This window comes from Hydra viridissima, unplaced genomic scaffold (genome assembly GCF_058129835.1).
Source record: "Hydra viridissima isolate aposymbiotic clone 2 unplaced genomic scaffold, HvirCarnegie_v1 scaffold_7, whole genome shotgun sequence".
NCBI lineage: Eukaryota > Metazoa > Cnidaria > Hydrozoa > Anthoathecata > Hydridae > Hydra > Hydra viridissima.
The window spans coordinates 18,069,833-18,097,174 of record NW_028324306.1 but is presented as its reverse complement, the minus strand read 5'-3'; the positions used below and the strand labels follow the sequence as shown (position 1 = coordinate 18,097,174).

Here is a 27,342-nt window from a genome sequence, read left to right as displayed (position 1 = left end):
TTGATGTTTTTTTTCGGACGATGATTTTTTTTGTAAATTTGTAAGTAAAACCACAAGTCCCTTTTTGATACAAATAAAACTGAATGACATCTTTTTTCTTTTGGGCAAACAAAAATCATAATTTCATTATTACGTCAGCGGAAATGGTGTTACGTGCAACTGATATTCTTAAAGTATCTTTGCATTCTATACTACGGAAAAAATTGCCGTATTGGAAATTTTGTAAGTCAGTGCGCCTTCAATTAGAACCAGACGGTTATGCAAATGCAAGGTATTCGCGACATGGTATTTGGAAAAACAGTTGGGTAATCTATACAAAGTATTGTGGACAGATGAGGCGTGTTTCTATCTAGACGGAACTATTTTCTCCAAGAACCCCATCATTTGGAGAAATACCCTAGCCCTAACCCTAACCTTGCTCCTGGCTTCAATGGCATTCTTAGACAAAGAACCTATTGGATATTTAAAATATTTAATAAAAGAAACACCATGAACTACCATCTTATTCACAGACTTTGACATTGGAATGGCTTTTAAAAACTAATTGTTAGAAATAAGACCAAACAGACGTTCAAATTTCTGTTTAAAAATTTTTATAAATGGTTGTTTTACTGTTTGTATAAAAAGTTTAATCATACTGATATCCAAATTTAAAATTCCTCAGTCTAAGCGGGAAAATTTTTTGTTTTCAATAAATTCATGGGTGTTCTTTAATAGAATTTTTCTTCCTTGTTTCACAGCTGGGAGTTTAGAAGCAGTTTTGAACACCCACTCCTTGCTGTGTATCCACCATCATTTATTGGTGTAAATAGTTGACTAACTTGAATTTACAAAAAAAGTGTTGTAATGTAGTTTAAAATAAATATTCTTTAGAAAAAAAAATTTCATTTTGTAAATGTTCAAATAATTCCTGAATAAAATTAGTCTTTTTTTAAAACAAAAAATGATGGGTTACATTTTGACTGTTTAGATTACAACCTTTCCATATTTATTTTACACTTCAAATCTTTACCAGGGTACACACTATACTATACACAGTGCAATCACCCACACCTCTTTTGATTGCTGCATTCTGAAACTCAGATTGGTCACTTTGACCATCACCTCATTTCTCTTGTGCTTAATCTTTAATAAAATTATCTTCATTCTCCAAAAGGTGTTCAAACACTCTTAAGAAAATATCCTTTGGGGTAACACATGCATTAAAAGTTGACGGCGAATGAAAATATCAAATTAAAGTAAAGCTTAGTCAAATGAAAACTTAAAACATTGAACTATAGAATGTCCATTTAATACACAGAATTTAACCGATTTTTGAATAAAACTTACAGTAGCAAAAATGATTTTAAAGACGATGGTCACAGAGATCGCCTGAATATTTTTGCACGGTAGTTAAATCAATTCGCAGTAGCTATATGTTATTCAAAAAAAAAAAAACGAGGCGACCTCTGTGACCACGTGCTCAAATCAATCAATGTTTAAGAAATCAAAAAAGCAGCAAAAAAATACCAAAAAGTTTTACTCTCAATTAAACGTATGATTATTTTAATTTCGCATAAAGTAAATGTAGAAATTCAACATTTATCATATACTTTTAGAGAATTTTGACAAAAAATATGAGTTTTTTTAAACCTTGAAAAAAAAACCTTTAAAAATCAAGTTAAAAAAAAAAACTAAAAATAATTTTTTTTTTTAAAAAAAAAAAGCGAATTAAAAACTGAATGCAAAAAAAAAAAAGCCTTAAAAAGTGAAATATGAAAAATCACTAAAAAACAGGTATAAAGTTCTATTTCCGCTTAGCGGTGTTTCCGCATAGTGCGCCGCTCATTGAGAGAAATACGCAACAATTTCTAACAAAGACCTTCGCAAATGATTTTGTTATTAGTCGTTTTTTTACCGCAGCTCTGGCCGCCGCATTCATCATTAATATTTGAAAATTCTGCCTTTTATTGATCGCCTTCAACTAATACTTGAAAACGAAGGCGGTCATATTGAATGATACTTACAGACCCCATTCCTATGACGTTCATCATTCGGAAAATTAAAATTGATTTGTTTTTGTAGTGACTTATGGGGCACATGGTATAAGTATTCTAATGTAAAGTTTTAGCCTAGTGGAAGAGTTTTTTGTGTCAGTGATGGAATTCTGAAATCATTTTAAACTCCACTTCTGAAATCATTTTAAACTCCACTAGACATGTTCGATCACCGATTTCCAAAGAAATTGGTAAAAAACATTTTTTGATTTATGCTATGAAAGTGGAATGGGAAAATTTTTAATCTTTTTTGTTTGTAAAGAAATTATTATTGACGAAAACTTCACACATTTTGTCTTATAAAAAAAAAAAAAAACCTAAACAAGGTGCAGTGCTAAGGTTGGTGGAAATATAGTCCTTGGCCATTTGTTCCCTGTGATTTTAACATAGTTACGCCTGCGAAAACTTACCCCGAAACCATCCTTTTTTTAGAAATTCACCCCAAGGACAATTTACTTCTATAATATATAACTTCATTATTAAAGCTTTAGGAAAAATTCCCGGACTGAGAGTATACTTCAGGATGTAGAAGTCAGGCGGATGGCTTGAACACCCTGTAATATACTTTCAGATCGGGGTTAACTTCAGCCTAATTTTTTAAAATCATTTTTTAGTAATCGAAAACATTTCAAAACCTCAGTAAGTTTATGTTTACTAAGTAAGTTAAATCAAATTTTATCTTTAACTCTTGTGTTTAAAATAATTTCTGGTATGACAAGTTTATATTCATACATTAATTTTTGATTTAAAGCGGTTTTAATCGAACTGCTATTCTGCGCATGCGTTTTTTAATGTGAGTTATCACAATTGTTTTGTTTGAAATCTTATAACTTTGTATTTCTAAAAATATTAAACGTTTTTAATTCGGTTAATTTATTTATTTCAAACGCTTATTATAAAAGTTCGTTCTTAATTCGTAACGTATTTGTTAAAAACCGAAAAATTAAATACCTCATTTAAATGACGAATCTCGAGAATTATGGAGAATTGACATATAAATGAGGTATTATCTTTGTTGGCTATGACACCTTAAAATGGTTACAAAACCTTCCAACCACTTTTTTACTTAAAGTTTGAAAGTTACTCATGTTTTAAAACTCATTCAGAGATCTTTGTTCGGATTGGACTCTTGTTAATAATGCTAAATCGCCATAAAGGAATGCATTGTGAAAGGCTTGAGTCATTTAACAAAGCACTAAAAGTTAATTAAGTTAATTAAGCAATAAGAGTTAATCCTTAGCTTTAAAAGTTTTTTAGTTTTATAAATTTTTTTTGATTGAAATTCAAAGTTAGAAGTTTTTGTTGGAAGATGTTGAGTCAATGTCTTTAAATGCATGAATCAGCACTTTTTAGTTATCATGCAGCGACTTCCAGTTATACTCGTGGTAGCATTAATTACCTTTACTATTTTATTTTTGAGTTTACTAATGAAGTGTACGTCTGTTGATGATTCAATCTTAAAACTTGAAGATACAGCAAACCAAATTAACGTTAATCTAAATACAGTCATCCAAAGTCAAAGCGAAACAAATTTAGATATCCAATCAATCAATCGAACCTTGGAGAATATTAAACAAATTTTACAAAAAAAAAAGAGTAAAGTTGTCAAAATTAGTCATCCGACTTTGACCTCAATTAGGTACAAAAAATACCTTCCGAGTTTGGCTCCAATCAAGGACATAGATTTAGCAAAGGAGACTTACGTGTTGAGTCATGTCGCCTTAGATAGCACATTAAAGAATAAAAATGTTTATAAACTGCTCATAATGGTGACGTCACATTCACGAAATAGTTGGCGTAGGAATTGGATAAGAACGTTATGGGGAAAAAAATCGATGTGGCAAAAGAGGGGCTGGCGCATAATTTTTGTTGTAGGTAAAGAAGAAGACGAGTCAGTGATGGACAGTTTAACGAATGAAGCAAAAAAATACAAAGACATTTTAGTTGAAGACGTAGCCGAAGACTTTTACCAGCTTTCAAAAAAAATTATAGTTAGCTTTACTTGGGCTTTACGCAATATAAATTTTGAATTCCTCCTAAAAACGGATGATGATATTTTTGTAAATATTGACAACGCGTTTAAATTTGTAAGTAAAAACACAAATCCCAACGGTTACTTTGGTAACGTTGTTTTTAATAACATGGTCGAACGGGTTGGTAGGTATGCAGTTTCAAAGAAGGAACATTTAGCTGATTTTTACAGCCCGTACTGTTCAGGTGGTGGTTATATTTTGACAAGAACAACAGTTTCGGAGATTCTTCCTTTTTTTGACTTTAATAGAGCGCTAAAAATAGATGACGCTTACGTTGGGGAGACAGTAATGAGAGCAGGTGAGAAATATCTTTTGTTTTGCATTATCAAAGATATTTTAAAACAATTATTAAGTAATTTTATTTCACTTTTATTTCTACATATATGTTTTGTTCGGCGTTTTGAAAAATGCTTCTAGTACATAGTTTTTTTTTCTAATTAGAATCCATATAAAGGGAGGTGTAAAAATATATATATAGGATTTCATTACAAAATATGGGATACCATAAAAAGAGCTATGCAAAGCAAACAATAACAGACTTTGGTAAATCTGATAGAGTGTTCAGAAAAGAATTTTAAGTTGGCTTAAATCTGTTGTATGAAGCTGTTTATAAAGAGGGGGTAAATATATGAAGAGGGGGTAAATATATGAAGAGGGGGTAAATTTGTTGGATTGAAATTTACTTATTGAGTTTTTACACTTAAGACGTAATTTTTTCACTTAAGACGTCATTTTTTCACAAAATTAACATGCGTTTTTCTATGATTGCAACAGGTTGCAGATTGATTAACTGAAAAATCCTTTGATCATCGAGTATTGACTTATTTAAAAAAATTATTTATCTTATAGAAAGTTCGCAAATTATAAAAATTTAAATAAATTGCTTTACTTTAACATTTATATTACTCTTTTTATCCATACAAAGAGCATTGTTATTCATACAAAGAGCATTGTTATTCATACAAAGAGTATTGTTATTCATACAAAGAGTATTGTTACTATAAATCAAATTTTGTGCAAGTAGTTAGGGTATAGCTTTTTTGAAGTCTCAATTTGTAAACAAATTCGCTTGATGCTCAATAATAGCCATTATATTTAAATCCCATCTCCTCGTACCCATTCCTCCATGACCTTTAAATCTTGGTGTAATTGTTCACTTTTCAAATATTTATGATTTAATGAATAGATAATAAATCAATAAAAGCAATCAGCTGACAACATAGTACCTAAAATTTAACTAAAACTATATACAATCAAAATAATTTTAATTGGTATACCTGACCATTTTTTTTAAAAAATGAGCTGCAAATTAGTTGACGGATTTCTCAAAAAAAACATAATAGAACGGAAAAATTCTGTTATACAATTCATATCGTAAAACTTGAATAATTAACAAAGCATAGAAACAAAGGTATTACGCTGACAACATTGTTATTAGGTTTATGTTTTTATTATGAAATAAAAACATAAACCTAATAACAATGTTTGTCTATATTTTCAGCAAATTATGCCGTAGTTGTAAAAACATTATACTTAAAAAGAAGTGCCACCTTCAAAAGTAATTAGGTTTGAGTTTTTAATGATGAAAAATGTTATTTATGAGCGGTGTTTTTGGCTGCGCATTGTATACGCATATGTAGGGGAAAGGTGTCTATGATGGCACGACGCATACAATGGCGTTAGGGGCTGTTTATATGGACAAAGGCTTGTCCGTTTGCCGAGATCTTGGCAAAAAACGATGAGATCTCACTTGCCGGGCCAGCTCTCTTATCATATAAACGCAAGATAAAATTAAGTTGAAATAAGGACGACGTCGAGATCTCGGTAAACGGTCTAGCCCTGCAAACGAACTAGCCCGCTTTTCATACAATTAGCCCCTCAGTGATATTTCCAAATATTTTGTTACTTGCGCACAAGTGATTTTACCTCCATGCGTTTTTGTCATCAACAAACGTAAATTTTGGGATGTTGGGATTGTAGTTTTTAATGCCCATGTTGGCATATTCGCCAGCATCCCGCAAGTTATTCATCTAGTATATATAATATATCATTAATAAAATATGACATTGGCATATCGATAATATTCGCCATCTTGAATAATGATATTTTTCGTCTAAAAATTATATTTTAAAAGTAATAACAACCTGGTTTTTATTTTAATATAATGAATATTTCGAATAACAGAACACGAGAATTCGTTCACGTTTAAATTATCACGCCAATTTGCTTTAACTGGGATTCTTTCTTTGATGCCTAAAAAATCTTTTAAAATTTTTTATGCTGTAAGTTGAAAAATTCTTTCATTGATTATATTCTAAAATAAACTTTAGTACAATTAAAAATGTTTATTTGATAAATGTAAAATCGAGTAGCGCCTAGGTATTCATAGGGCTTAATTGGTCTACAAAATTACACGGCCATATGTATTATTATATTTTAGTTTCAAAGAGGTCGGAAAAATAGTGCTATTTCACACACAACAGTTAATTTTAAAGAAAATTTTAGGAGCTTAAATAAAGTTACAGAGCTCAAACTATGCTGATAAATCTGAATAAAGTTAATACGGCGCTACTGCACTTTCGCACCCCCCCCCCCCCTTTTTATAATTGATTATGATAGAAAGTTTCATGCTGATTCAGAAAAATATAAAAACATAGGCTTGAAAATCAATGGAAAGGGCTCTAATTCGAAGTCAAAGTTTTAAAAAATCTCACTTAAATCCTAATATTCGCCATTTTTTATAAATCTCTTTCAAACAATGATATATTATATATACTAGATGTCTAACTTGCGGGATTTTATTCGACAAAAAGTAGGTAAGTGTGCAAAATTTTTAAACTATTCAGCTATTTAATTATTTTACATGATTGTAAAGAGCTTTAAATCAGTATAACGGTGGTGAAAATTTCATAAAAAACTAATGATTCTACTAAAAGTTATGCCCACTTAAGTGACAAAAATTCATTATAAGGAATGCTTAAGAAAACTGCAACCAACTTAAAAAATTAGCGTTCGGCTTACGGTGGTTTTATAATAGAACTTCATTGTTTAGTTTATAGCGCATTACTTTGCCTCGGTTATATTTTTATTCAACTAATAACAGAATGTGGTTTTTTTTTGTGTGTTTTTGTGTGTAAATCATGTTTTGAATACTTTAAAAAAATCACCAATATTTTAAATAAAGTTTCATTTTTCTAAAAAAACAATTTTTTAATGAATAAAAAAGTCAAATATACAAAAGGTTCATAATCTTGAATCCCCCCCCCCAACCTCTCCAACAGAAGAATATTTGGTACCTTTACTGCGTGCAAAAATAGAATATGAGCGTGTCATTATTTTTTAATGAAATTTGGCAGGTACATAGAAAATAGATATAAAAAATTGATTCAAAAGTTAGAAAAAAAACCCATCATCCCTTCAATGTCAATTCACTTCCAGAACAGGAATGAAGTTTTCAATAGCAATAAAATCACTAAAAACGTTAGTAACTGCAAAAAAAAAAAAAACAGATTGCAATAAACTTACAACACTCTACTTTTAAAATATTATCTAAGTCAATATAAAATTCTAAAAAAAAGACGAGAAAAATCCATCCTTACGACACCTATCTCGAGCACGCGGTGAAAAAATGGTCACAGATTTTAACTTTAAAATCGGTGCCGTAAATCGCAGATACGCGCATACCTACAAAAAGTGAAGCCGCTTTTTTTGTTTACAAATTGAATCCGCCATTTGTAATGAGGGCAAAAACTATATCCGACGTGCGAAATAAAAGTTAAAAATGCACGTTTTTCCCCGAATTAGAAATGGCTCCCACGGCTTCATATTTCGGATCGAAGTTAGACATCTAGTATATATAATATATCATTGCTTTCAAATCGCTTTCATTTTTAACGAAAATTAATTACCTTTACATTGCGCAATAAGAAGAGCTGGTTTCCATCAGCCTAAGCATTATTATTTTAAAGTATTATAACGAAAGTGTTATAATAAATAGCGTAAAGATTTTGCCCCCCATAATGGCCGATTTTTGCTTCACTTTTTCTTATGCCGATTTACGGCAGTTAGACATCTAGTTATTCTTAACATATCATTGATTTTCACAGCCAGAAAAAGTTGCGTAAGATAAACATACTTTAACGACTTTCTTAACGTAAAAACCATGCTATTAATGTATTGCTTTTGTTAGCTTAATGCAATGATATATTATATATACTAGATGTCTAACTTCGATCCAAAATGTGAAGCCGTGGGAGCCATTTCTAATTCGGGCAAAAACGTGCATTTTTAACTTTTATTTCGCACGTCGGATATAGTTTTTGCCCTTATTACAAATGGCGGATATAGTTTTTGCCCTTATTACAAATGGCGGATTCAATTTGTAAACAAAAAAAGCGGCTTCACTTTTTGTCCAATAAAATCCCGCAAGTTAGATATCTAGAATATATAATATATCATTGGCTTAATGATCATTAACTTGTTATTCTCAAAATGGCGAATATTAGGGATTTTAGTGGGATTTTTTAAAACTTTTACTTCGAATCAGAGCACTTTCCGTTGATTTTCAAGTCTATGTTTTTACATTTTTCTGAATTAGCATGAAACTTTCTATCATAATCAATTATAAAAAAAGGGGGGTGCGAAAGTGCAGTAGCGCCGTTAATACTTATATGTTTGTTTGTATGTATATATGTATGTATGTATGCAGGGCCGCCGAGAGGGGGGGGGGGGCAAAAGGACAGTTTGTCCCGGGCGGCAGATGTCGATGGGGCGCCAGATGCCAAAGTAAAATAAAAATAGTTTTTTTAATCTTAAAATGCCATAATTGAAATGTATATATTACTCGTGTTATATCATTATTTTCAATTCCTCGAAAAAATAACAAACTGTGAATACAATTTAGAAATAATTCTATTCAGAATTTAGAAAGTGATAGTAAATATTTTTCAACTCTTTACGATCAACTTATTTATGGTAATTCATGTTTAAGATTTATATTTAACTATTGAAATATTGATTTATGACATTAGCTTTTTGACATTGAGTTTATAATTTTTTGATGAGTTTGCGTAGTTGACGATGCTATTATTTTATTGATGCGTACGGTTATTTACAGTAACTGTTAATGATGAATCGTAAAAAACTTTATGGAGCCCAAAATAGGGCATTGGCTTCCAAAAGGGTAAAAGAATGTGAAAAAAATAAACAAATGCTCCAAGAATTACGTTGAGTTTACAAAGCTACTAATCAAAATACTGATTTGAAGGTGATTTAGTAGAAATATATATATATATATATATATATATATATATATATATATATATATATATATATATATATATATATATATATATATATATATATATATATATATATATATATATATATATATATATATATATATAATTTACGAAGCAATTTACGAATATTTTCGAAATTAATCATTTTTCACACAATGCCAATATCCGTTGCAGAGGGTGAAAGATCTTTTAGTAAACTTAAGATTATAAAAAACCATTTCAGAGCCACCATGGGACAAGAGCGACTTTCAAATCTTATGATGTTGTCTATTGAAAATGATCTCGTGAAATCATTGTCATATGATGAAGTAATTTATAATTTTGCCTCGAAAAAAGCTTAAAAATTTTATTTAAGTTAGGAATTGTTTATGCTGCGGTTAGTTAGCAAAAAATGAAATAAAGTTAAATTAGCTATAAAGGCTTAATGTACTTTTTTGCTTGTATGCTAAGTATATATATGAAGCGAAATCTATAAGGGTGCTAAAAAAGGTTTTGTCCCGGGCGGCTTGAAGGCTCTCGGCGGCCCTGTATGTATGTATGTATGTATGTATGTATGTATGTATGTATGTATGTATGTATGCATGCATGCATGCATGCATGCATGCATGCATGTATGTATGTATGTATGTATGTATATATGTATGTATGTATGTATGTATGTATGTATGTATGTATGTATGTATGTATGTATGTATGTATGTATGTATGTATGTATGTATGTATGTATGTATGTATGTATGTATGTATGTATGTATGTATGTATGTATGTATGTATGTATGTATGTATGTATGTATGTATGTATGTATGTATGTATGTATGTATGTATGTATGTATGTATGTATGTATGTATGTATGTAAGTATGTATGTATGTATGCATGTGTGTGTGTATGTATATGTATATGTATGTATGCATGTGTGTGTATAAATATGTATTTATAAATATATAGGTACATGTGTAAATATGTGTGTGTATCTTTAGGTTATTTTTTATAAAATGTTTATAAGGAGTTCTGTTTGTTATATTATTACAGCAATTAAAAATATAAAAAGATTTGAAAGAAGCAACAATTGAGCCTTAACAAACACAAGAGAAAAAAAAAGGGGATGGCTGTTAGTTGTTGAAATTTTCAATGTTTCTGGCTCAATGCAATGAAGATTAAAAAACAGGCAGTGGAGATATAAAAAAGAGATTTAAGATGTCATAGAAAAATATTTCTAAGTCAAACCTTAGAAGATGAATTAATTACTTAATAAAACAATGAATATTGCTGAATGTTGTCAACACTTGATTGTAGTTTGTCCCCTGAATGCAGTTGGAACATTTGTGTTACTGATTTTTATTTTTCTTTGAAAAAGATTTTGTCCACTACTACACATTGGAAGATTTTTTCCACCACTCTATTGCATCAAAAAATGGCAAAAATGTCCTCTGTTAGATTGCTGCTATATTAATAAAAGTTTGGCAGTTTTAGAATATACAAAAGAAAATAGAGTTGTAGTATTTTGTTTTCCTGCACTCTGAAGTGTCCAACCACTTGATATTAGGTTTTTCAGTCTAAAATAAGTATATTATGATCAGGTCTATTACAATTTTACTATAAGAGTTTCAGCCATGTTTAAGACAACATCCAGGTAGAACTTATACATTTTCAACAAGCCGGTCTTTTAAATAATATTCAGCTAATGCTGTGCATGCTTTTTGTTAAAAAAAGAATAAATATCTTTAAGGGTAAGATCTAGTATGCAAAAGTTGTCTCCTATGTCTTTAGCAACTCCTAATTAAAAAGGAAACAAAAATCTGGAACACTTGGACCTTTGAATACCACATTGGGTATTCAAGAACTAAAAGACAAGGCAACAGAAAAAGATAATAAGGAACCTCGGATTTACTGTCAAAAATGCAGATCTTGGTGTAATTGTGCAGGCATAGATAAAAGAAAAAGGTTTATATGTGAACTATGCTCATTGACCAATTATTTATTTTTAATTTTTTATGATAAGTTTTGTCTCCATTATTAAAAATTGTATTTTTGTTTAATGGCAATAACTTATAAAAAAGCAAAAAAATAAAAGTTCTGTGGTTGGTTATTAGTCTGCATTTTAGAAAGAATGCATCCAAAAATATTTTTTAGGTTTTCAGGTTATGACTTTAAAGCATTAAAGTTAAGTATGCAATAATAGGCACCTTTTCCCTAGTGTTGATTTTTATATGGTTTTTTATACCAGTGGTTGTATAAAGTTATAATTTAAGTTGTTATATTTGTAAAAAAGTTTATTTGTCTGTTCCAATGTTTCAGTTACAAATTATTGTTTTTAAATTCTCACTGAACATGTTCTATAAATTGTGTATTATACGTGAATATTACTGATATTTTGATGCATATGATGCTTTTTTTTTTTTTTAATGACTTGTAATTGTTGTTCTACGCATTTGAGAGCCATTTTATTTTGTTTCTAATATCTTTATTACTTGTCAACAACCTCGACTACTTTACAAAAAAAATTGTTCGCTATATATAGCATTTAAACATACAACTTGTGACTCTTGTCAACAATTAATAATCGTTATAAAAACCGTTACAATAATAAAATTATGCAGCGTGTGAATCTTGTTAATAATAAGCAAAGCTAATTATTGGCACATTATTGACGCATATTAAAATCACAACAGTAATCTTACATTTATTTGTAGTCAAATTTCATGCACATTATAGCTATTACTTTTTCAAATATTTGTAAAAAATGACGATTTCTATTGGAGTTCGTTTATTGATCTTATTCGCCAATTAAAATACGATTAGATTTCAAAAAAACTGATGGAACCATGAAAACAGTACATGGTATTTAATATGATATTTGGTCACCATGGAAACCCATGAATCATGAGTTATCCATAGTAAAACGATGAAAAAAGCCCCTTGGTGTTTGAATTGTAAATTGGACACCATGGAAAAGCCATGGCCCATGGTGTTCCAAATATTAATTGAAACACCATGGGTTTTTTTCATAGCTTTTCCATGTAGATTTTCCGTAAGAGATGGTAATAATCTAATTTCAAAAATTGGGATTTTGACTTGCGAGGTTCAAAAAACTTTAAAGTACCTATCAAAATTTTTAACAGAAATACTTATGAGTGCTTTTTTTTTTTTATAACTGTGACATTATTCCTTTAAATTTTAGGTGTTCCAGCAACGCATGTGAGTGGGTTTTACATGAGCAATACGTGGTGTGAATACAAAGAAGACATTATTGTCTCACATCCGGCTAATGACTTCAACTGTCTGAGGTTTTTAACGAACCGTTCTTCTGCTTCTTCTGCTTCTTCTGCTTCTTTTTTCTCTCACAAAAATGTTTCTTACTAGTTATGCTTTTCAATCCGTTGCAATATTCGTTGCATATTATATGAGTATCTTTTTTTTTTTTTTTTTTTTTTTTTTTTTCTTTTTACAAAAGATTTATAAAATGTAAATAAAAGATGTTGTCATCAAGAATTATTTCAAAGAACATTGAGTGAAGTTTTTTGTAAGGAACAGCACGGAAAACGAAGGAGAGCATAGGACATCTTCAGCTCCTTCGCAAAATAAGTCGCCGTTTGCGTTGCTAGGGATAGAGTTGATGCCTCAAGTTTTTGGAGCAACTTTTTTTTAGTTAAAAGTTATTTTATATATAAAGATAGGGGTTTGGAGTTCCAAAGAGGATTTATTAAAAACGGTTGCATATATATATAGCATTAGAAACTGCAAGAAGAGTATGAAAATGGTATTTGAAATTTATTTAACATAATGAATCAAAAAGTGATAACCGCCACTACTTGTTAATGAAAAATTATATTGAGAATGATTGGAGTAACAACCCACAAGGGTTAACAGCATGACCTTAACCCCATAACAATTAACCCTTGTCCTTCCAGAACCAAAAAGCCTTTATACCCTCAACCTCCGTGTTACTTCTACTTAAATTTCGAACCCATACTTCTTTAACCCCCTATTACATTCTATCACACATACAATTTTCACCAAACACATCACAAATACACATTATTACATCAACTAACATCTATCAACCAATGTCCTTATCAAACCAACGTTTTCACAGTAGATAAAAGCATCACAACGATTGAAAAGCGTGAAGCCGCGGCGACGTATTAGTACCACTGTTATAGCGGATGCATCCATAAAGACACGAGCTGATAACTAACACAAGACGCCATACTAGGTTTATTTGCATACACAATAACGATTAGACATCAGATTAAACTAAGAAAGAACGAAGAGGTTTACGCTGAAATTAACGTAATTTTGGTATTTATTGTTTTTTCAGATTAGGCATAACACTTTTTTTACGAACTTGGACAAATCATTAATCCTTTTGTAGCAATTCAAGCTAGAAAAAAGACAAAGTCCGCAGAAACCCCTCAATCACAACCTCCTCTACGTGTCTTTGCACCAAGAGGCTAATCTACTTGCTGTTTTATCATTTTTAAAAATGGCTACTTCTTTCGACAGATTTTTTTGCTTTATTGAGTAACTCATTCTACATGTAAATTTCTAAATATGATTTTTCTTAACAACAATTCAATATGAAAAAACACACCTAAAAACTAAAAATATTCATGTAACTTTATTTTTGTTTACAAGGAAAATTGTATTTAAAACAAATCTTATACTAGGGTGTCAAAACTAAAATATGTATTTTGAAATTCATCACATTAATAAAATAAATAAATAAACATTATGATAAATGAAAAAAAAAAGTGCAATTACGACAAATGAAAGAAAAAAAAGATAAATGACGCACAATAAGCATCAAAGCTAGTATTTAAAACATACTCTACGTACTTTTTGCGAGCAATGCTTTCTTTTGCAACAACCTCTATGCATTTAACAAAAAATTGTTGCAAACTCCGTTTGAAACTCTTCTACAATCGGAAGTTTCTATTTTCACTCGCTTAGACAACACTTTGGACGGAATATGTAGACGGAATATGTAGACGGAATATATGGACGACCATATGGTGCTCTGGTGTGTCAATGTAGGTATGTTAGTTGATTCAACCTAAATATATATTGCACAAACCTTCTCCATTAAAATTAAAGTTGCACCAAATACCAACACTTGCACTATTACCTTTCAGCCGAAATAATGATCAAACGGGTTATCGAGCACCGACAGCTAAGGAACAAACGTCGCGGAGTCATCGGTCGTAACCGCGGGTCACAGCCAGCAGCCTTGATCAATCTAAAAGCAAAATAATTCCTTTATTTGACAGTCGATAAGGCTCTAAATATTTTAAATTCATTTGTTTGTTGACTAATTATATCAGTAAAATGAAAGCTTTTACAGAAAAATAGTTTAGGGTATTGAAGCCTTACTTATTGCCTTATCTATAAGCCTGGAAATACCGCTTGCCAGTACTCCTCAGCAGAAACAGGTATATCACATTCTAAATATTTTATGTGACAAAGTAAACAATTAAGTTTTTACTCTTGATGTTCTGGTGATGCAGCAGCATTAAAAGACACCGAATTCTTAGCAAAAAAATGGAAGAACAGAAGGTCACAGAGTTGCTGCTTGGAGTGTGTGGCAGGATAATAACCAGCGCTCTCTCGTTTTTTGCTTGATTGGACAACATGACGATCCATTAGACCATCGGGCAGAGTGAACTGTAAAATTGGATTGAATTATAATAAATTATAAACAAAGATTGAACTTTGAAAAAAGTCCTTCACTAGAAGTTGGTCAGTGTGGCAAACTATTACAGAGTTATAGAACGCTATGCATGAAGATTTTTGGCAGCAGTTGGGATTTACAGATTATTACAGATTGTAGCGATTTTAAGCAACTATAAGCAATTTACAGCGATGATTAGAGGTTTTAAGTAACTATTAGCAATTTACAGAAATTTTAGGTAACAATCAGCAATTTGTAGTAAACGTCACTTATTATCAAAACTACTTGCGGCAATTATTATAAGCAAATATCAATGAGTATCAGGAATTATCGGCAGTTATCTACTACTGACAGCACAATTTAATAAAACTCAATTGAATTTTTTAAAAATATGGCCCTACAATTTCTTTAATCGATTCCTTAGTTTTCAACAAACCAAGATGTTCCTTCGGATGATGAGACTGAAGGTGGTGACAACCAGTCGATGTTGATGATCTGTTTACCGTCAAAAAATTCAAGCGACTGCATGGACAAAGTTTGCAGCAGATGAATTTCCCCAACAGTTTATGAGCTCCTTTTTCTGAGTCAGTTGGTTCCCGGAAATAATGCCAAATTAGGGAGCATTTCTGTCGTGCACCTCCTTCTTCACTTCCTTGAGTACGGGAACGCTTCAGTTTTGGGCGGACATCTAAGATGACAAATTTGAGATAAAGTTATTTTGCCAAACGAATGGCGTGAATAGCATAAGGAAATATATGTTTAACTGTCAAAAGGCCAAGTGAAAATGTAATTATTGTGATTATTACGGTTATATTCCATTTTCGTAACTTTTTTAGAAATATCAATTATCTTTAATCAAAATGGACCTTTTTCACAGAATACCCGACAGAGCTGTTCAGGTAATCGGGTTCGGTTCGGGTAATCGGGTTCGGGAACCGATAGGATCAATAACTTTCGGGAACCGATTATTTAAATTACCCGAAAGATTGAGTCGGGTCGCCTATGAAAAAAGTTCGACTACCCGATTTTATCGGCCTTATCGGGTAATACCCATTTGGGTAATCGGAGTCCGATAAAACTATTTTTAGCTTTTATCGGTGTCCGATACCCTTTTCGGGTCGGGACTCGTTCGGTTCCTATCGGGACCCGGACATTCCCTATTCTCAATATCGCAAAGAATCTTAGAGGTGACTAAACAAGTCATCATCAGCAATTTTATGCAACCTTTTATCGTCATACGTCATACGAACACCACTGTGGTGTTCGTATATATAGCACACCCAATGATATTTTTGTTTAGTTGAGTTTTTAACTTTTTTCTACATAAAAAAACTTGAATGACATTTCTTATGATATTTACAAATTGAAACATGCATTTTTGTTTGGACGCAAATACGATAATGCGACAATAAGAACTTTTGTCAAATTTCGTCGAGTGGACAAAATCTTTAGTCCTGAGTAAAAATCAATAAAATAACACATGTTAGAGAAGAATCCAATCGACCCTTAAAAATTGGAAGAAAGACGATGAAACATGGTGGGGGTAATATTAAGATTTGGGAAGCTGTGCCCTGGTATGTTATCGGTTTGCTGGTCATCATTGATGGAATTTAGATTAATAGAAATAATAAGATATCTTACAAAACGTAATGGAGCCATATGCTGACGATGTTACCTGGATTCTAATGCATGACAACAACCCAAAATATATTGCAAAATCTGTAAAATCTTGGTTTGAGGAAAATAAAATTAATTTTCTAGAATGGCTTCCCCAAAGTCCAGGTCTGAATCCGCTCGAGAATTTATGGAACGAAATTGGGGCGACTTTACGAGAACAAACCTCTAATTTTAATGAGTTATGAGGGGAAAGTTTAGAAAGTCTGGAATGCTACTAGAATGTCAAACCATGTTAAAGGCTTGTTAAGATTATGACATCAAGGTGTGCTGAAGTAATAAAGAACAAGAGCTCCCCAAAATAATATTTGTAATGTTAGCTTTAATGTTTTTGATGTAAACTTTTAAAAAAGGACTATTTTTCTGTTTGATATGCTGTTTCTATAAACACAAGTTATCGCTGCATTTCGTAAACTTTAAAACATATATTGCTGTTCTTCAGTTAAAAATATCTTTTTTTCTTATGGTTTATAGCTAATAAATGGAAAATAGTTAAATAATAAGAAACTAATTTTTTAATTATTCTTTTGATTTTTCTAATGAAGAAAGAAATTATATCAACTCGAAGAAAATTTTAGGTGAGCTATTTTCGATCTTTTTTGGTTCACTAGTCATGGAATGGAGCCTTAAAAAGTTGGGTTGTGATGATAGCGAATCGGTAACAACTATTGGAAAGTACATTTATTTTAAAACACAAAGCCATTATGATTTACTAACATTTTTCATCGTATTTTCAACATCAGGATTTCTCAACGATTGGTTTGTGAGAAACTTCATACATTTGTGTTCATTTGTCGGATGCGAAACAATAATGTTTTCTTTGTACTCGCACCACGTGTTGCTCATATAAAATCCGGGAACGTGTGTTGCTGGAATGCCTGGAGAAAAAAAAAACAGAAATACTTCTAACAAATAAAGGTTTATAAAGCGTCAAGGCAGGACTGGTTTAGGGATTTTATTTTTGTATATCCGAGATCAAGGTTTGGCGCCTCTTATTATAATAAAAAGTGTAGTCACTTAAAACTCTAAAAAGTATTTTTAGGGTTTAATATTTTTTTAAGTTTTTAAATAATAAGATGAGTATATTTGTATGTGATTGTTTCTTAAAAATTAAATGAACAATCAAATATATTTTAATAGAGTAAGTTATACAAATAAACCAATAATTTTTCACCACAGTTGTAATAAAAAAATCAAAATACAATGGTATACGTATCATTAACTTATCATAAAATGTGTTTTCGGTAAATTGCGCATACTTATTAAAACCCCTAGAATACATTACAAACATAATATCCTACCCTTCTATATAGCCCTTGCACCGGCCCTGCGTCAAGGTGATTTTTTAAATAGGAGAGTTTTAAATAATAAAGAACGTGTTTGGGCTCAAGATTAAATATGGGGTTTGGGTTTATGGAAAATAATTAAGAACTTTATTTTCAAATTTTGAAAAACACAAAAATATTCCTTTTTATGCAATTGATCAAAAAAAAAAAACAAGCAAAGAGGTAAAAATAAGAATAGATTAATATCTAATCATTTTTCTAATTAAAATTTGATATTCAAGAAAATTCTACATTAATATCAACCATCAGCAATTGGATGATATTTCCTTCTCGTTTTTTAAATGTAATTTTTAGTTAGTTAACCAACTAAATTTGTTAATTGTTGAGAATTATTGAGTAATTTTAAAGTAACTTAATAAAACCATACGTCTTTGATTTTGCTGAAACTCGGTACAGCTGAAGAACTCAATTCAAAGCGGTTCTTAAGATATTCAAATTGTAAATATGATCTGATTTGCTGTTTTAGGCTGGTTTACACGATAACTCAAAAGACTTATTTTAATTTTGAATGCAATGAAATTATGCATTTTGAGTAAATTTTTCGTAGGAAAACCCATTTTAATAATTGGGAAACTTTAGATATTTCACGTCAAAGTAAAAAGAAAAAAAAAAAAAAGCTTGCACAATTCCCAAAGGAAGCAAAAAAAACAATGAATTTTTTTTAAAATTCTTCAAAGTAACTTAATTAGATCCTCGGTTTTAAAAATGACGATGGTATTTTTTTAAATGAAGATGGTGTTTTTTTTAAAAAGCAATGAAGTTTTTGAGTTTCAGCATTTTTGATTTACACATCATTTGCAACTGAAATCTAAAAGTGCGTTAAAATATTAAAATAAAACGTTCCAAAAAAATATTAAAAATGATTTTAAATATCAAATAAATTTTAAAATATTAACAGATGTTCAAAAGATTAGCGGTTTAAATTGAGAAGCTTTTCTGCTATCAAATCAACTTCTTCTAAATTTATTGTATATTAGTATCTTCGACAACTCTTTAAGATTTAAGGGCTGGAACATGCTCGTCAATATTTGCCTCTCTTTCTTGCAGTTACTGAGCTTGTGATTTCAGTTACCTTCATGCTTTTTACAACACCTGTTTTTTTGTTACAAAGTTTACGAAAACAATCTCAACAACATTGAAAATTAATTTAAATCACTAAATAACAACTATCCCAGCTGACTTAACTTAAAATGATATTTTATGATACATACAAACAAGCAACTGAATGTGTCCCAAACAATTTATTTGGTCCATTGTGTAATATGAAGACTGATTGGTGCAGAATAACAAAGAAAAACTTTTGTTTTTAATCTTGAAGCTTTTTAGGAAAAGTGAAGATCATGTAAATAAATGCTACAACTTTTTCACAAAAAACGATGCGAACATCTTAAAAAGTAATCCTAGTTCTTAAATGTAAACTTTATGGAATAAAAGAAACGGGTATCACAAAAATAGTTTTATTAAACCCTACCTGCTCTCATTGCTGTTTCCCCAACGTAAGCATCGTCAATTTTTAGTATTCTATTAAAGTCAAAAAACGGTAATATCTCAGAAACACTAGCCTTTGACATAAGAAACCCGCCACCAGAACAATACGGACTATAATGATCAGCTAAGTGTTCCTTCTTTGAAACTCCATACCTACCTACTCGTGCGACTAAACTATTAACAATGACGTTGCCAAAGTAACCTTCAGGACTTGTATTTTTGTTAGCAAACTCAATAGCATTATCAATGTTTACAAAAATGTCATCGTCCGCTTTCAGAAGATATTCGAAGTTTATATTATGTGAGGCCCAGGTTAGACCGATGATTACTTTCTTTGTCAACTGGTAGAAGTCTTCTAAAACGTCTTCAATTATAATATCTTTGTACTCATGAGCTTCTTTCTTTAGATTTATCATCACTTCGTCGTCATCTTCTTGCCCTGTAACGAATACTAATTGCCAATTTTTCTCACTCCATTTTGTTTTGTTTCCCCATAAAGATCTTATCCACTTCCTACGCCAATTGTTTCGTGAATGTGATGATACCAGCACAAGAAGTTTATAAACGCGTTTGTACTTTACAACTGTATCCAAAGTTATGTGGCTTAATGTTTGGTACTCTTTTATTAAATCTATGTCCTCAAATAAAGTCAAGTTAGAATGTTCTCTATTAGTTTCTCGCTGTAAAGTATGAACAACGTTATCTACATTGCGATTTACAGATTCAATATCCTTCTTCGCATCACCGAGGCTGTTGATAGCCGTCTCAAGAGTAATTTTAACTTGATCCGTCACCATCTCAAGTTTTGAAATCGTATAATCGATAACTGAAGACTTTACAATGAAAGCCAAAAAAGTCATAAAAAAAATTGTTAAAGCGAAGAGAGAGAATTTGTTTACCACTTGGAGTCGTTGCATATTGCAATGAGCTGCAAGAAGCTCAGCAACGTAGTTGTTATGTGGCTAGATGAAACGTATATGATAAAATATTTAAATACTTTTATGTAAAAACAGTTAATATATAACAAAATTTTGCATAAAGTAGTTATAATTATATGCTTTTTATATAGAATTATATGCTTTTTTACATATAGTTATGAGTTTATATATTTATACTTGAGGCGTGGCGGGGCTAAGTGATCTGTTTGCCAAAAACTTTTATTTGGGGAAATGAAATTTCCGATTTCAAATCATCCCGTTTCCTTAAAAAAAAAAAAAGTATATTTTTATTTAATAAATTTTTATCAAACAAGAAGCGTGAGATTTACCATATTCTAAAAAAAAAAAGTATTTAAGATAAAATGAAAAAATAAATGCTCTAAAAATGAAAAATGACAGAAATGATCTATGTTCATATTAAGTGCAACAGTTTAGGCATCTAAAATTTTTTCAAAATATAACCTATTTTCTTCATCCAAATTCTTAACTATGGTCTGGAGTAATTTTTTTTTCATACTCTTTTGAGGTCTCTTTCACCAACAAGAATTGTGAAACTAATAGTTGATTGCCTTCTGCTATTGTTTGGATCATCATAATTCCCATGTCGACGTCTTTAGATGGGTAGGATTTGCATGGATCCCATTTAAAAGCTTTTCTGTTCATTGTAAAAACTTGTAAAACTTGAAAAACTTGATTCTCAACTTGTAAAAAAAACATTGTAAAGCTTTTTTCATGTTTTTTTCAACTAAACTTACACTTACAAATTTAAAATAAAAAAAGTGAAAAAAAATGAAAACCTGAAAATCAAACGAGAGCACCAAACAAATAGGTGAAAAATAATTATTACAAATTTACAAAAGGAAATGATACAAAGCCCGTCTGTAGATAGTTTATTATTTTTTTTCTGATATCCTTTTGTTTTACTGGTATCGTACGCATCTCGACTTTTTTTTTTTCACTTTCTACTTTTCTCTTACGTTTGTTTTTATAAATTTTCAACAGCAAATAAAATAAAATACTTGGCAAAGCGGGAAATAAGAACAATTACTTGTAAGAATGATAAGAATGATAACAAATTGTATCAACAAACTGACTAATAAGTTGTATAATGTAAGCAATGCCTAACAATTAAAGCGGCGCGAATGGACTTAGATGAATTAGAGAAAATGACATGCGTGAACACACAGACTGCTCCAACTGTTGATGTTTTTTTCTACGATAAAGAGCTCGTTTCTGGAGTTAGATCTCTTTGCATTAGATTAGGAATGGGCACTTAGATCATTTTTGTGTACAAAAATATATTATTTGACACTAAAATCATTTAGTCCGCCACGCCTCACTTATTGAATGTTTACACATAATCAAACTACATATAAAGCAAAAACTCATATGTAATAAACATTTATATACAATATGAGTTTATACATAAAGAATATGTAATGAAAGTTTATAAAGAAAAACAGAAAATATAATAAAAAAAACTGTCGTTAAGATTATTTTGTTGTAATTACAAAAAATTTTAAAGTAAAAAATAATTATAATCATTTTTTAAAAGCCTTTTATTAAAGTGAAACATTAAAGAAATTATAAGGATCATATTCTTTATTTCACTTTTTTAAAACATAAAAACAAATGAAGTTGTGCCCTCCTTTTCAAAGTCGAATCAAACGCATTGAACGTCAAAAATCATGTTTACAAACTCACAAAATGCACTGTGGTTGTTATAGGTGGTGGTTAATTTTGTAATACAGCAATGTGTTTACACAATTGTACAGTCAAGTGGTAAAAAAAAGGCCAAATAAAATTTAACTTCAAAAATTATACAGCGCCTTAACTTAGCTGTAGAGATTTGATTGGTTAGAGAATCACTGTTAAGCAAGAGATCGGCAGTGATTTAAATTGGAACAAAATTACGAAAATAAAACCAATTTTTTTCCAATAAAGATAACCGCTCTTTTGAATTTTAAAAATTTCCCAATTTGAGTTTGAAATCTTTCATAAAGTCAACTACCAACAAACCAACCATTTTGTTTTGGCCAGATATCGCTTTAACTTTACAGTTTTTATGAACACGAATTCTGTTCGAGCACGAGGTGCTAACTATAAATATAAAACAAAGAGCTATGCTCGTCGTTATCATCATGATTATGATGATGACCATTATCATGATCATGATGTTGATCATAATCATGATCATAATCATAATCACTATTATGATTACCATCATAATTACTATCATAATTACTATCGTGATCATTGCCATAATCCTTATTATGATCACAATCATGATTATAATCATATCATGATCATAGTCATTTCATAATCATGGTTTGATTATGATCGTGATGCTGATCTTATTGCGACTTCTAAAAGCAAAAATTTCAATTACAAAATAAAAAACCTTAAGTTTAAATGTTCTACTTCTAGGCTGAACGTTGTTTTTAAGATAAATATTTTTTTGAATGGCGGAAAATTAACAACGGCATTTTCTTTTCTCTTGTTTTATGTTATTTATAATGTTCTCAAGTTCCAAATTGCTTTCATTAAACGTGATTTAAAAAGTTCATTCTTTGAAACTTAATGACCTTAACATTTAGATAATATTGATTGAAACGATCGTGAAAAAAAGTAACAGTGTTAAAGTTTTTAACGTGAGTTTTTCAAAAGATTTCCTTTTAAAAAAAGAACTCGTTTTACGTTCTTTTTAGAATTTGTTTGCAAATTTTAAAAAGTTTGCTTTCGGAAATTTTTGTTTTCGTCTGCAAACTTTTTTCTATTGATTAAAATTTCTATAAAAAAAAACAGTAGAAAAACATGTGTTAAGTTTGACCACGTTTGAAGTAAAATTCAAAACCATATCAAATGCTGAAACCGAAATATAAAATAAACTTTTTTTTTTTTTTTTTTTTTTTTTTTGAAAGTCGGCCGAGAATAAAAAGTCGTAGTTTCTGTTTTTTTGTTTGTTTGTCGTTTTTTTTTATTGTTTTTTTTAAACAAATAAAATTTAACTAATCTTAGAAACTCAGTGCACTATGGTTTCTGAGACCCGATTTTTTGGCAGAAACCCATTTTTTTTAGGTTCTAAAAAAAATTTTTTTTATGTTGTACCTAAAAGTAAACCCATCAAAGTGATAATAAACGAGGTCTATTTTTAAATTAATTGCCTAGTTTGTTTTTAATATGCACTCAAGTTGAGGATATATTTAATCTCAGCTTAGTTTGTAGTGAGTTAGCGTAAAGTGAGCTGTTAATTTAATAATACATAACTTTTGAAATAATTAACATTTTTGATTGCTGTAAAGAAAATTATTTTTATACAGGTATATACTTTTTAAAATTATTCAATTAAATTAAAATACTGCATTATTATATTGATTATATAAAAGAAATAAGCGCGTGTATAGAATTTTTTCTTCCTTGACATTTTTTAAAACTTTGATTTGACTTTTAAAAAAATCTCCGTATTTCTCCAAAAATATTTTTACACGATTGAATTTTGGTAATATTCAGGAATATATTCCAGTTTTCAAAACTTGCCCCTAGTTGCCCCAATTAAAAAAAAAATATCTGTTTTTTTGCCTTGATGTTCCATTTCAAATACGAGGACTTATTTAATGTAAGGCTGGAAGTGAAAGATATAAATGAGAAAAAGTCAAATGTTTTTGAGCATGTCATTCAAATAGTTGGAGATGATGAAACAGTAGTTATTAGCAATAATATTCAAAAGAAAATACGTAGTTAGTGCAATTCTTTTGAACGAAAATGGTTAGATTGTCAAAGAACAATATGCCAATTTAAAAGTAAAAATTCAGATTGGTTAAAAAGAGAAATTATATTTACTGATGATGCAATTCCATCAACATCTTCAAGTCAATCAATTCCATCAACATATTCTGGACGACCAAGGTTATCATATACCGAAAAATTGTATCGGGCCAAGAGATAGGAAGCATCAGAGTTGTGCCGGGATATTTATACGAAACATCTCTTATATAACAAGCAGCAGGTATGGCTGCACGTCAGTAAAAGAAACGTGATTTAGCATTGTTTCTAAAAGAATTGAACACAAGTCCATCTCAGCCAACTAAAATTTAAAAAAATATATTTTCACCAAAAAAAGAAACAGTACGTTATACAGCCGAAGAAGCATTAGAGTTAATTTTGGATTCTAATTTAAGTATCAAACAGTAAAAAACATTATCAAAACATTAAACAAGGAGTTATCAAAAATTGTAAAAAGTATTCAGATTACAAAGAGATTTGGAAATGTAAATCAGCATGTAGACCAAATGGTATATCAATTTCCGATATCATTGCACAAATACCATTAAAGAATTTGTTAGAGCATACAGTGAAACGTTTTCTACAATTACAAGAAGAAGTGATTTTTCAGCACATAGAAACCATCAATACTAACGAAATTATAGCCGAGATGATCTTTCTTCCCAGTATCAAATTAATGTAGATAAATTTGAAAAATATTGTTTTGATCCGGCAAAACATTTTATCTAAATACCCTTGGTATCCAATGCCTGCAACTGTACATAAAGTTTTAATAAATGGTAGACAAATTCTAGAAAATACAGTACTACCAATAGGTTATTTTGGTGAAGAAGGGTCTGAAGTTAGACATAAAGTTTTTAAACATGATAGACAATTTCATACTCTTAAAACCAGCAGAGAAAAAAATCTAGAAGATATTTTTCATAGAGTCTTAGATACCTCAGATCCTATCATATCCAGTATTAACTTACATAGAAGAATTCATAATCATCTTAAGTTACCTCTTCCTTCTGAGGTAATAAGTTTACTAACAGGAATGCCATTTAATACCTCGCAACATCAACATTGCGAAAGCGAAGAGGGAAGTGAAAGCGATGACGGCTATGACGATGCACTTTTCGACGAGGACTTAATTTCCGTTAACTATTTACATTGGATAATAAGATTTAGTTAAAATTTAACTGATTTTTTTAATATGAATTCATCTAACGATATTTTTTACAATAGATATAAATAATATATATATATATATTAATCATATAAATTTTAGTTATGAAATATTTAGAACATATTGCCAATCTTTAGAAATAAAGATTATTAGCTATTTTGTCTTTAAATTGAAGTTATTAATTTATGCCAAAAAATCGCGTCTCAGAAACCATAGTGCAGTGGCGCAAACAGCCGTTGAAAGCGGATGTGAGTTTATTATTAATTTTCTAATATACATTTAAATTGTTTCATATAAAGTACAAATAATGCTTTGTATCAATTCATAATCACTGTTATGTTAACCCAACAGTAAGATTTAAAATAAAAGATGACATTCGATAAAATCATGAATAATTTAGCAACTGCAATTACTTATTACAGCTTTGCTTCAATGCTAAAACGAAAGTGAAATATAACTTCCGAACCCAAACCAAACTAAAATTTAAAAGTTCCTTTTCTATCTATTATTAATATATAGATAAACATAATTTATAAAAATAAAAATCAAACTTACCAGTGAAAATCCGACTTTGGATATTTGAATCAAGTCTAACCTTTTCAAAATTCAGAATTCGCTTTAAAAGTCCGTCTTTTGAAAGGCGGAGCGTTTTGTTTTTTAAAGAAAGTTTCTCCGTTTCGTTGACATTTATCGCTTTGTTATTGAAAGATAATATCTTTAAAGAGTTAATTTTAAAAAAAAAGACCTTTTTTTTTTTGTTTTTTTGTTGTTTTTTTTTCGTTTCAACTTTTTATTTTGTTTCTTTTATTAAGTTCTTTATTAACAGTTGAATAAAAAAGGGAAAAGAAAAAAAAACTAAGGATAAAAACTTTCAAAATTTTCCATCATTTTTCAGTAAACAATCAATTTGAATCTCGATTATTCACAAAGTACAATCAACTTGTGATCTCGATTATCCACAAAGTTCAATAAACTTGTGATCTTTGCAAAATTTTCAAGTATGATTGTCTTCGAAGTTTTCATTAAAAATAATTTCAAAATTAAAATAGCGTATAAAGTGTCTAAACCAACGCAATAGAGTACAGCTTCTAAAATTTTAAACTCAAGAGTAAATGAACATTTAGCGTCCTTAAGGCGCCTAGATGGAATAGTTCATATGTTTTATACACTTTTTACAATTATGTTATACATTATATATTATATTATACATTATCATCGGAGGTTAAAAAAAAAGAAGGCATTTAATTTTGTGTGCTGATGCTCTTGTTGTTGTAGCTTTTGGTCTTCCTGACCGAGAAAGATTTTGATGACTTCCACTGAGTTCAGTTGTATTGCACAATGTATTTGATACTTTTGGCTTTGCCGCAATAGCGCGTTCAGATTTTTTTCGTTATGTAATATTAAAATATCAGATCGCTTTTCGACACTATTTTTGCAAAACTTAAAAATGTTGGATAAATTGCAGAAATAACTTACTTAATAAGCTATTGAAGGCTGAAGTTATTCGTTTATCGATAAGTTATTCGAATATCGATAGTAGTTTAAGGGCCACACGTTTCAATGCGACGTCTGAAATGACGATCGAAATGAAGAGAAATTGCTCTTTTATTGCTCATTTGTTCATAATGAGTAGTGAGCTTCTAACGCACACCAAAATGACAAGCGAGTCAGATTTTTAACATTGTCTTTTCCAAGAACTCAATTAATTGCTCTCATTTTGCTTCGCAAGTATTTTAGTCAATTGGTAAGAAAAAGAGCAGACCAATTAATCTTTGAGCTACAAAAGCTCGGTGTTGATTAATCTTAAAATCCAGAAAAATGATGAAAATTCCTCTCAATCATTGTGTCATTCTCTCAATCATTGTACCACTGTGAGGAAGGAAAATGAAAAACAGCGAATAGAA

At 30.1% G+C, this 27,342-nt stretch overlaps 2 protein-coding genes across 4 annotated transcripts; one reads left to right on the top strand and one right to left on the bottom strand.

Moving 5' to 3' along the window:
* The first annotated feature begins 3,250 nt into the window (after positions 1-3,250).
* Positions 3,251-12,877, top strand: LOC145183959 (UDP-GalNAc:beta-1,3-N-acetylgalactosaminyltransferase 1-like). Of its 2 annotated transcripts, none has more exons than XM_090093968.1 (2): positions 3,251-4,367; positions 11,141-11,665. In XM_090093968.1, the coding sequence occupies exons 1-2, from the start codon at positions 3,371-3,373 to the stop codon at positions 11,152-11,154; spliced, it is 1,011 nt and encodes a 336-aa protein (XP_089950094.1). In that variant the 5' UTR covers positions 3,251-3,370; the 3' UTR covers positions 11,155-11,665. The 2 variants fall into 2 exon arrangements, with proteins under 2 accessions (XP_089950094.1, XP_089950093.1); XM_090093967.1 differs by lacking the exon at positions 11,141-11,665 and adding an exon at positions 12,552-12,877 and having other exon boundaries at positions 3,253-4,367.
* Positions 12,878-17,381: 4,504 nt separating this feature from the next.
* On the bottom strand, positions 17,382-26,105 carry LOC145183961 (beta-1,3-galactosyltransferase 1-like). 2 transcript variants are annotated; one of them, XM_090091998.1, is made up of 4 exons: positions 25,994-26,105; positions 22,437-22,587; positions 19,533-20,511; positions 17,382-17,593 (listed from the first exon to the last, which is right to left on the bottom strand). In XM_090091998.1, exons 3-4 carry the CDS (start codon positions 20,464-20,466, stop codon positions 17,418-17,420), a joined length of 1,110 nt encoding a protein of 369 aa, XP_089948124.1. In that variant the 5' UTR covers positions 20,467-20,511; positions 22,437-22,587; positions 25,994-26,105; the 3' UTR covers positions 17,382-17,417. The 2 variants fall into 2 exon arrangements, with proteins under 2 accessions (XP_089948124.1, XP_089948123.1); XM_090091997.1 differs by lacking the exon at positions 22,437-22,587.
* Between the last annotated feature and the right edge of the window lie 1,237 nt (positions 26,106-27,342).

Excerpts from the sequence above, each read along its gene's own strand:
- LOC145183959 (XM_090093967.1), top strand. The coding sequence starts at position 3,371 with ATGAATCAGCACTTTTTAGTTATCATGCAGCGACTTCCAGTTATACTC. Across the intron at positions 4,368-12,551 it reads GGAGACAGTAATGAGAGCAG|GTGTTCCAGCAACGCATGTG; the intron begins GTGAGAAATATC and ends TTTAAATTTTAG.
- LOC145183961 (XM_090091998.1), bottom strand. The coding sequence starts at position 20,466 with ATGCAACGACTCCAAGTGGTAAACAAATTCTCTCTCTTCGCTTTAACA. Across the intron at positions 17,594-19,532 it reads GGAAACAGCAATGAGAGCAG|GCATTCCAGCAACACACGTT; the intron begins GTAGGGTTTAAT and ends TTTTTTCTCCAG.